General features: G+C 41.3%; 1 protein-coding gene across 1 annotated transcript in view; it reads right to left on the bottom strand.

Annotated features, from left to right (window-relative positions):
* The window catches only part of LOC108303675 (NLR family apoptosis inhibitory protein), a 31,299-nt gene that overhangs the window by 14,293 nt on the left and 5,435 nt on the right, over positions 1–11,571 (bottom strand). The window contains 13 exon segments of the mRNA XM_017527594.2: positions 1,757–1,849; positions 1,852–1,875; positions 1,878–1,919; positions 6,088–6,735; positions 6,738–6,937; positions 6,939–7,158; positions 7,161–7,195; positions 7,197–7,417; positions 7,419–7,612; positions 7,615–7,853; positions 7,855–8,173; positions 9,368–9,423; positions 10,729–10,812. Of these exon segments, the coding sequence (XP_017383083.2) occupies positions 1,757–1,849; positions 1,852–1,875; positions 1,878–1,919; positions 6,088–6,735; positions 6,738–6,937; positions 6,939–7,158; positions 7,161–7,195; positions 7,197–7,417; positions 7,419–7,612; positions 7,615–7,853; positions 7,855–8,173; positions 9,368–9,423; positions 10,729–10,812 (2,375 nt within the window).

Here is an 11,571-nt window from a genome sequence, read left to right as displayed (position 1 = left end):
AAAAAAAAAGAACACTATACAAAGAGCTGGGTGTGGTGGATCACACCTGTAATCCCAGCAATTTGGGAGGTCGAGGTGGGTGGATCACCTGAGGGTCAGGAGTTCAAGTCCAGCCTGATCAACATGGTGAAATCCCGTCTCTACTAAAAATATTAAAAAATTAGCTGGGCATGGTAGCAGGCACCTGTAATCCCAGCTTCTTGGGAGACCAAGGCAGAAGAATTGCTTGAACCCCGGAGATGGAGGTTGTAGTGAGCCAACACGGTGCCACTGCATTCCAGCCTGGGTGACAGAATGAGACTCCGTCACTCTGAAGAAGATAGAAGAAGAAACATAAAAGGAATGACAACTCTGAAGCAAAACCTAAGTTTGTTTTAAAAATTGCTACCACCTCCAGCTTCAATGTATATACATATACATTTGTATTTGAGACAGGGTGTTGTTCTGTCTCCTAGGCTGGAGTGCAGCGACGTGATTGTAGCTCACTGAAAGGTTGAACTTCTGAACTCAAGTGATCCTACCATCCTCCTGAGTAGCTAGGGACTATAGGTGCACACCATCGTACTTGGCTAATTTTTTTATTTTTATTTTTATTTTTTATTAGAGATGATGTCTTGCTATGTTGCCCAGCCTGGTCTTGAACTCCTGCTCTCAGGCGATCCTCTCACCTTGGCCACCCGAAGTGCTGAGATTACAGTTGTTGAGTCACTGTGCCTGGCCAACAACTAATTTTTTTGCATGCAGCTCTTTATGTCAATTCCATGCAGTTGTATATTTCTTCAATCTTTAGTGTCCAGTGTTTACTAAATTAAGGAATGATGGTGCCTAAGTCATTTTGCTAAATGATATATTTAAGAAAGATGACTGCACCATTTTTATGAACTATTAGGATAGGCTGTTGAGAAACAGGGAGATGCTTCCAATCAGCAGATTTCCTTCCTGCTGAGCTGGCAGATCTGTAAGTTGCAATGTAAGACCAGCCTAAGCAAAAACAAAATAATCCTGCAAATTATTTTGGAGTGGTAACATTAGGGATTCTTTTTCCCCTGAGACAGTGTTTCGCTCTTGTTGCCCAGGCTGGAGTGCAATGGCGCAATCTCACTGCAGCTTCCGCCTGCTGGGTTCAGGTGATTTTCCTGCCTTAGCCGACTAAGTAGCCAGGATTACAGACATGCGCCATCATGTCTGGCTAACTTTTGCATTGTCTGGCTAACTTTTGCATTTTTAGTAGAGATGGGGTTTCACCATGTTGGTCAGGCTGGTCTTGATCTCCTGATCTCAGGTGATCCACCCATCCTGGCCTCTCAAAGTGCTGGGATTACAGGCATGAGCCACCATGCCTGGCCTATATTACGGATTAAGAGCTCTGATTTTGGAGTCAAAATTCCTGTGTCTGAGACACAGATCTACATTTTCTTAGCTGGATAACCTTGAGCAAATTAATTAATCTCTTAATGTCTCAGTTTTCCCAGCTACAAAATAGCATTAATAATAGTACTGTACTTCATAGAGTGAGTATGAAGACTCAGCTAATATTTGTGACATGCTTAGGACACTTCCTTGTATGTAGTAAAGGCTCAATAATTACAAATAGCCCTCGGCTATCTTAGTAAGAAAGAGTGCTTTTCGACACAATTTACCATGGATACAGGCTACACCCTTAGAACCACACAGGACCTTTACCTCTTAAATAAATTTTGGCCAAGTAGCTTTTCCAACTGATGTAAAAACAAATATATTAAAGTGCCATCCTTACCTAGTTTGGAAGGATCATACTCAGCTGAAATTTGGATCAGTAATTTCTCCGTATGGTGGAAGTTTGGAAATTCTTCAGGAATGATTGAAAAATATTTATTTTGCCTTCCAGATTCACAGTTCATTCAGGCACAGGAACTTACCCTGATTAGGAAAGACTTGGTCTGGAAAGCAGCACACAGTTTTCCCATTATTAAACTAAAGAGTTCTGAATGAACATTTTTTTTCCTTAGGCATCAGTCTTGTGCCCTTGATACTGAATGAACATTTTTAAACTGTCATTTTGATTCATCCAGCTATTTTCACATGCAAATCTTCCACATACCATAAATTTTTTTTTTTTTTTTTTTTTTTTTTTTTTTTTTAGAGAACATGTGAAGATATTGCTGTTTGCAGCATTTACTGATTACGTACTGTGCTACTCTTTGGACTCGCAAAAGACACATCGCATCTCTTCAGCAGATGGCTGGGGACAACTGGATCTGCACATGCGAAAGAATGAAGTTGGATTCCTATCTCTCACCATGTAAAAAAAAAATAAACTCAAAATGGATCAACAACCTAAATATAAAAGCTGAAATCATACAACTCTTAGAAAAAAACATAGGAGTAAATCTTCATGACCTTGAATTTGACAGTAGATTCTTAGATATGATAACAAAAGAACCAGCAATAAAAGAAAAAACAGATAAATTGGACTTTGTCAAAATTTAAAACTTTTGTATATCAAAGGACATTATAAAGAAAGTGAAATGACAACCTATGGAATGGGAAAAATATTTTCAAACCATCTATCTGATAAGGATGTGAAATCCAAAATATACAAATAAATCTTACAACGCAACAAAAACAACAATTTTTAAATGAGCAAATAGATATTTTTTTCAAAAAATGAAAAGATGCTCAACATCATTCAGACATTAGAGAAGTGCAAATCAAAACCACAATGAGATACCACTTCACAACCACTAGAATGGCTTTATGAGAATCATCACGAAACGAAATGGGCTGGGTGTAGTGGCTCATGCCTGTAATTCCAGCACTTTGGAAGGCCAAGGCGGAAGGATCGTTTGAGGCCAGGAGTTCAAAACCAGACTAGGGGCTGGGCCCGGTGGCTCACACCTGTAATCCCAGCACTTTGGAGGCCAAGGCAGGTGAATCACCTGAGGTTCAGGAGTTCGAGACCAGCCTGGCCAATGTGGTGAAATTCCATCTCTAATAAAAATACAAAAATTAGCTGGGCGTGGTGGCGGGAGCCTGTAATCCCAGCTACTTGCGAGGAAGATGTAGGAGAATCACTTGAACCCAGGAGATGGAGGTTGCAGTGAGCCAAGATCGTGCCACTGCACTCCTGCCTGGGCAACAGAGCAAGACTGTCTCAGAAAGAAAGAAAGAGAGAGAAAATCAGAGAAAGAGAGAGAGAAACAGAGATGGGGGGAAAAAGAAACAGAGAAAGAGAGAGAGAGAAAGAAGAGAGACAGACCACAGACCAGACCAAACCAGGCAATATAGCAAGACTGTCTCTACAAAAAAATAAAAAATTATCCAGGCATGGTGGCACATGCCAGTAGTTTCAGCTACATGGGAGGCTGAAGCAGGAGGATCACTTAAGCTCAAGAGGTTAAGGCTGCAGTGAGCCATTATTGCAACACAGCACTCCAGTCTGGGCAACAGAGTGAGACCCTGTCTGAAAAATAACAATGAAAACAAAAATAGGCTGGGTGCAGTGGCTCACACCTGTAATCCTAGCACTTTGGGAGGCCAAGGTGGGCGGACTTCCCGAGCTCTGGAGCTCTAGACCAGCTTGGGCAACATGGCGAAACCCCATCGCTACTAAAAATACAAAAATTACCCAGGTGTGGTGGTGCACGCCTGTAGTGCCAGCTACTCAGGAGGCTGAGGCAGGAGAATTGCTTGAACCCGGGAGGTGGAGGTTGCAGTGAGCCGAGATTGTGCCACTGCACTCCAGCCTGGGCAACAGAGTGAGACTTTGTCTCCACAAAAACAAAAACAAAAATTAACAAGTGCTAAAGAGGATGTGGAGAAATTGGAACCTTTGTACATTGCTAGTGGGAATGTAAGATGGTGCAGGTACTATACAAGTTCCTCAAAAAGTTAAACACAATTACCATATGAATCAGCAATTCTGCTTCTAGATATATACCCAAAATGATTAAAAGCAAGAACTTAAAATGATATTTACAATGCCAGTGTTCATTGCAGCATTATTCATGATAGCCAGAAGGTAGAAACAACCCAAGTGTCCCTCAGCAGACAGTGGATAAACAAAATGTACTACATACCATGGAATATTAGCTATATAAGGGAATGAAGTTCTTTTTTAAAGTCGATACATAATAATTGTACATATTTATGGGGTACATGTGAAGCAATGAATTCCAATATATGCTACAACATAGTGAACCCTGAACAATATCCAAAGTGAAATAAGCCAAACAAGTGATTCCACCTATAAACAGTATCTAGAATAGGCAAATTCATAGAGACAGAAAATAGAAGAGAAGTTGTCAGGGGCTGGTTGGAGGGAAGATTTATTGTTTTGTTGTTGTTGTTGTTTTGAGATGGAGTCTTGCTCTGTCGCCCAAGCTGGAGTGCAGTGGCCAATCTCAGCTCACTGCAACCTCCGCCTCCTGGGCTCAAGCGATTCTCCTGCCTCAGCCTCCTGAGTATCTGGGTCTACAGGTGCCCGCCACGATGCCCAGCTAATTTTTTCTATTTTAGTAGAGACAGGGTTTTACCGTGTTGCCCGGGATGATCTCCAACTGCTGAACTCAGGCAGTCCACCCACCTTGGCCTCCCAAAGTGCTGGGATTACAGGCCTGAGCCACCGTGCCTGGCCCGAAGATTTATTATTTAATGAATACAGCGTTTGGGATGATGAAAAGATTCTGGAGATGGATGGTGGTGATGGTTGTACAACATAGTGAATCCACGTAATGCCACTGAGTGGTACACTTAAAAATGATTAGAATGTAAGTTTTGTTACATATATTTTACCATAATAAAAAAGTACTTGAAAAAAGATGAAAATTTTTCTAAATTTCATAAATATCAACTCACAGATCCCAAGAAAGTTCAGTGAACCTCAAGTAAGATATATACAAACCAAAGCACACCTAGGCATATAACAGTCAAACTGCTTAAGACCAAAGCAATACTAGCAACAATTAGAAAATGAAAAAAAAATTTTTTTTTTTTTTTTTTTTGAGACGGAGTTTTTGCTCTTGTTACCCAGGCTGGAGTGCAATGGCGTGATCTCGGCTCACCGCAACCTCCGCCTCCTGGGTTCAGGCAATTCCCCTGCCTCAGCCTCCTGAGTAGCTGGGATTACAGGCACGCGCCACCATGCCCAGCTGATTTTTTGTATTTTTAGTAGAGATGGGGTTTCACTGTGTTGACCAGGATGGTCTCGATCTCTTGACCTCGTGATCCACCAGCCTCGGCCTCCCAAAGTGCTGGGATTACAGGCGTAAGCCACCGCGCCCGGCCAAAAAAAATTTTTTTTTGAGACGGTCTTACTCTGTTGCCCAGGCTGGAGTGCAGTGGTGCAATCTTGGCTCACTGCAACCTCTGCCTCCCAGGTTCAAGCAATTATCCTGCCTCAGCCTCCCACGTAACTGGGATTACAGGCACTCACCACCACACCTGGCTAATTTTTCTATTTTTAGATAGAGACAGGGTTTTACCATGTTGGTCAGGCTGGTCCCAAACTCCTAACCTTGTGATCTGCCCACCTCGGCCTCCCGAAGTGCTGGGATTACAGGCGTTAGCCACCGCACCTGGCCGAAAAACTATTTTTAACGACATTTACAATACTGTCAAAAGATATGAGTACCTAGGAATAAATTTAATGAAAGATGGGTAAAGTCTACACTGAAAACTATCAAATAGTGCTTAGAGGAGTTAAAGAAGACACAAATAGGTAAAAATATTATTTCCCATTTATATATTTATTTTCCAGGGACTATAGCCCTTTCTTTAGGCAGCAAGGGTGAAGGTAATCTCTAAGCATCATCTTACATATAGCTAATTCTTTTACTAATAACAAATCTTGTCTGTTTATTAAGAGTCTTCAATAATTTAATATTAATATTGTATTCATTTTATCTGAGTTATTTGGAAAGCATTCTATTATTCAGGGATTTTTCACTAATTCATGCTACTGACCAAAAAACAATGAAGCTTTATTTTATCTATTCTTATCAATGAGCATTCATGCTCTCATGGCCTCAGAATTTTCAACCACTTAGAACTAAATGAGAAAATAAAATTATACATCAGAATAGTCATCCAAAATATATGCAGGTTTACCTGTTGACTGGATTGTCCCTGAGACTTCAAGAGATTCCAGTGAAGGCAGGATGAGAAGGGGTTCCTGTTTGGCTGTGCCAAGTTCCAATTTGCTTACAGGGTGCTTGGTGACAGAGGCCTTAGACAGCTCAAGAGCTGGGCGGATGCTTTCAATAAAGACTCTGCTGTGGTTTAAATGGAGTTTGAGGCACTCTGAAGCTGAGAAAACCATCATTAGAATCCTGAGCATCTCCTGGTCTACAGCATCAGTATCATTCACATGGACTTCCAGACAGGGAATCTTGTACTGCCTTGGAGATAGTTTCCAATAGCCAGTACTGATGTCTGGTGGTGCCCTGCGCTGGATATTCAGACAACTCTTTATGCTAGCCTCTTTTTCAGCTACATTTCGCTCCCATTCATTCATAGGTTCAAAGGCAGAAGCATAGTCCTGATCTATAATTGGTGCCTGTGATTTGTCCAAACATGTTTCCAGGACTGAAAAATCTGTTCTGGGTGACCTCTTATTTCTTTTTATCAAGACCTGGATGCCCCTCAACAATGACAGGCTTTCTGGGTGGTCGAAAAAGTACTGTAACTTAAGTACATCCAAAGTCAGTGTTCTCCCTTGAAGGAATTGCAAAACAAATGGAGAACACGCAGCAACAGGTTGCTTTGAGAAGCAATTTTTAGGGCAAGAGCCAGTAAACGTTCTGAAACAAATGGACAGTAAGCTTGTGGACAAATTTGCCACAATCCCCTAACTAACTGCATCTTCAGTGAAATTTCCAGCTGGTGCTTTAGGTAGTCATCATTTTCTGATATATTCTCTAATGACTCTTTGTTATCCACCAAATGGAGCAAATGAGACAATTTTGGGTCCAGCTTTTGTTGAAGGGAGGTTGGAGATATAGTTCAAAAAATTGTTGTAGGCGCTTACAGTCATCATGGATGAGTTGATTTGTTTCAAATAATATAGTCCTAAATCTTGATGTTCCTACCTATCTGAATCCAGGAGTTCAATCGGTCTCATCCCTGCAAGAAATTCTTGGAATGCAGGATTTAAAAACCAATAGGATGTTCTTAGTCTCGGGCTATAAATTTGCCCATCAAGCACATGGTTAGATCTCATCAACCCCTGCTTCTGCAAATCATCATCACTAAACTCAAAGCAACATGAAAACAAATCCTTTCAAGGCCAGCTCATCACAGTTGCTTTGAGAAGTTCAGCTGTCACTTTGTTCCTTAAGAAAAGGCATTCCATATAGGACTTGAAAACAACCACATCATAAAAGGATGGGTCAAAAGGATACCGAAACCAACGAGCACAGATCACCGCCACGAAGTGGGGGTGTTTTCTGTATCCCCTGCAAAGCTTCATTCACTCCAAAGTGAACCATAAACTTTTGCAGACAAGTCATATTACATGAAAAGAGCTTCTGTAATATATACATAGTATTATAAAAGGGAAACACTTTGATCTCTACAATCATCTCTAGGTATCGACAGATATCCCTGGCCCTGTCTATACGGACAGTAATCAATAAGTCTGTGACAAGTGGTTTTTTTGAATCAGTTTTCCTATGACTTGGAGGATTGAACATATTTCTTAGTAGTCATCTAAAAGGAATAAGACCTGATTCTTTAACTGCTGGAGGATGTTCCTCATGTGCATTTCAGTAACAGATCCTTCTTTCTCTGGGAATTGGTCACAGACGACACTGGCCAGCCCCTAGTCTGGTCTGGTGGAACTAAGGGAGAGGTAGAAAACGAGCTAGAACCTGTTGAATGGGACAGCATCCGAATGCCCACAGGAAAGCTGTTTTCCTCAGGAGGACCATCTTTCTGCTCCCAGCTTCACCCTCCACACACATAACAGAATTCAAGTTGTCAAAGACCTCGGGCAGCACCAGGGGCTCTTGTACAGACTTGCTAATGTGTTTTGAAGCAATGCACAGATCACAGCCCAGTAAGTGGTCCGTCGCCAGACTGGAAGAGATATCAAGCAAAGACATGTGGCAGAAACTGGTGCTGGTATAAGCTGCTCTCAGCTGCTCACTCAGATTATTTGCCTTTTGAAACCATTGGGCTTCACCCTATGCCATCACTATGGACAGAAGAAAAAGGGGGCACAACTAGGATTCATCGTCACATCTCCCTCATTCTCAACACCATTCCCTTTTCACTCCATGGTTCTGCCTGTCTACTACGAATGTGTTAGGACCTTCCACAGCCATCCATGATTCCCACATTGCGATCATCTCATAGGTTTTGCCAAAAAATCAGAATGTGGGAAGCATGTGTCCAAAGCGCCCCACTTGAAACATTATGTCTAGGGACGTAGACATAATGTGTGCTCGTTAGAAGCACCATGGAATCTTATAGTTTCCCATTTTAAAAATCTCAGCAAAGAGGCCAGGCAAAGTGACTCATGCCTGTAATCCCAGCACTTTGGGAAGCCGAGGCAGGCGAATTGCTTGAGGCTAGAAGTTCGAGACCAGCCTGGCCAACATGGCAAAACACTGTCTCTACAAAAAATACAAAAATTAGCCAGGTATGGTGGCATGCGCTTGTGGTCCCAGCTACAGGGGAGGCTGAGATGGGAGGATCATTTAAGCCTGGGAGGTTGAGGCTGTAGTGAGCCATGATCTTGCCACTGTATCCCAGCCTGGGTGCCCGAGTGAGACCCTGTCTCCATAAAATAAAATAAAATAAAATGAATAAAAATAAAAATAAAAATCTCAGCCGGGTGCGGTGGCTCACGCCTGTAATCCCAGCACTTTGGGAGGCCGAGGCGGGTAGATCATGAGGTCAAGAGATCGAGACCATCCTGGTCAACACGGTGAAACCCCATATCTACTAAAAATACAAAAAATTAGCTGGGCATGGTGGCGCGTGCCTGTAATCCCAGCTACTCAGGAGGCTGAGGCAGGAGAATTGCCTGAACCCAGGAGGCGGAGGTTGCGGTGAGCCGAGATCGCGCCATTGCACTCCAGCCTGAGTAACATGAGTGAAACTCCGTCTCAAAAAAAAAAATCTCAGGCAAGAAGCTTGCTGATTGGTGCTTCTATGGGCCGGTTTGCTTGTACCTAAGACATGTTGCCTACGATCAGTTTGGTCCTGCCTGCACTCTAGAGAAGTCACAGGAACCTTGACTTTTGCTCCTACAGAACACTGTTGCAATGCTGCTCCTCTTTGGAAGCTCTTTGGACAATTATAAATACTCTTTTTTTGCAACCTCCCTGTATACAAATATATTTACACATACATATAATCCCACATACTACTTCAGAGTTCTTACCTGGCACTGTAGGATCAACTGCTATTGAATCTTTAAGACTGCTTTCATGTGGTTTCCTTTGAAAAATAAAAGCCTTTCTTAAATCAAAATTTGCATAGAAGGGTAGTGCATCATGTTACAGCCATTGGGGACCAAACATCTTCTAAACCCAGCCCACCCTCAAATATTTATGCTGGTTGAAGGAAGGGGTGCTCCAAATATAAAGCAATTAACAATCTACAGACATCTGCAAGAGTGTGTGTTCCTTAGTGGTTCGTATATGATACATTCCATAGGTGAATACTATCCACGTAACGAGAATCATTGTGTCTAGAGTGAGAAGGATCCTCCAAAAATCATTAGCTACAGCTTCTGTCCTGGGATTTAGAAACATAACCTTTCTTTCTTTCTTTTTTTTTTTAACTTTGAGACATTATTTATTTATTTATTTTAGCGACAGCGTTTCACCATATTGGCCAGGCTGGTCTCGAACTCCTGACAGGTCATCCACCCGCCTTGGCCTCCCAAAGTGCTGGGATTACAGGCATGAGCCACCAAGCCTGGCCAACATAACCTTTCTAAATCCCAGATGTATTATAGTAAAAACATAGTTAAACTTACTGTTCAAGGAAGAAACATAATCTTTCTAAATCCCAGAGGTGTAATAGTAATTTTCTGGAATTTAGAAAGGTTATGTTTATTCCTTAAAAAATAAGCTATTTCTATATCCCCATTCTTTTTTTCTTTAGTGTCATTTTTCAATTCACATAAAAAATGAATCAAGTGAATAGCAAGTTGCTTTGTTTTCTTTTTGGGGGATGACAAGCATATCATCCCTAACACATAGCTTCAAAATAAGGTGGGGCATGTGTGTATTAAATTAGTAGTGTTTTATATCCCAGAGAACTATGTAAGATTTCTCAGCTTAAAGTGGTCAGTCTATTTATTTTTCTTTTTTTTTTTTTATTGTTGTTCTTTTTAAGTGGTCAGTCTATTAACTGGCTTTAAGATTTTGTTGGACACTTGCTTTTGTTAAAGTAACATCTTCCCAGCCCCTAAAAAGCCCAAGTAGCAAATCCAGCCTTATTATCCTTCAAATGAAGATCCAGAGATTATCCATTTAGCCTGGATGCTAATCAGTGAAGTCTAAGAGAGTCCGGGCCTTATAAAGTAGAAGAGATTGACTATATATTTCATGAAGCTAGGTATCATGCCTGACTGGTTTACTGTGATCTCCTCAGGCTGCACCTAGAACATGATAGATGCTTAGTAGATTTTTTATAGAATCTATTAACTTATTTATGATGAGATATTCCTGTTCAACAGTTTTCAATTATATGATCATGTGCTGCTAAAACAGACAAGGTGGTGGTGCTCATTACATTTTTCATTCACAAAGTTCACCATGGCTCTGAAGGTCTGGAATCACTTCTACAGAGGACTTCATATTTTGGAGAATTGGACAACTAAGTGTAAAAATTAAAAGTTATAAAAATAGTTGTATGCATTTAACTATTAGGTTTTCGTGTGTGTGTGTGTTTGTGTATATATATGTATGTATGTATTTTGTTGTTATTCACACTGTTTCAGCATAGTATATACAGTTGTATGCATTTGACTATTAGGTTTTCGTGTGTGTGTGTGTGTGTTTTCCAGAGACAGGGTCTCACTATGTTGCCCAGGCGGTTCTGGTTTTAAAATTCTGGCCTCCAGCAATCCTCCTGGCTAGGCATCCCAAAATGCTGGGATTAGAAGTGTCAGCCACCATGCCTGGGCTTGTATTAGGTTTTTAAAAACACTATTAGAGTTCTAGTGACAAGAATTAAGTATAAAACTATCATTTCCAGTGATTCTCTCTGTCAGTGGCTCCCTGCAATAGAAATGTAAATGGTTTATAAAGTAATGGTAAGGATATAAAGGGAATTTGGTGGAATGAGTGCATATTTAACATTCCTACATGAAACCAACAAAAATGAACTTAATCAAAAGTAGAGCACTTTGGGAGGCCGAGGCGGGCAGATCACAAGGTAAAGAGATCAAGACCATCCTGGCCAACATAGTGAAACCCCGTCTCTACTAAAAATACAAAAATTAGCTGGGTGTGATGGCGCACGCCTGTAGTCCCAGCTATTCAGGAGGCTGAGGCAGGAGAATCACTTGAATCTGGGAGGCGGAGGTTGCAGTGAGCTGAGATCACGCCATTGCACTCCAGCCTGGTGACAGAG

The sequence above is a fragment of the Cebus imitator genome, unplaced genomic scaffold, assembly GCF_001604975.1.
Source record: "Cebus imitator isolate Cc_AM_T3 unplaced genomic scaffold, Cebus_imitator-1.0 Scaffold50, whole genome shotgun sequence".
Classification (NCBI taxonomy): domain Eukaryota; kingdom Metazoa; phylum Chordata; class Mammalia; order Primates; family Cebidae; genus Cebus; species Cebus imitator.
This window is presented reverse-complemented; position numbering and strand designations above follow the sequence as displayed.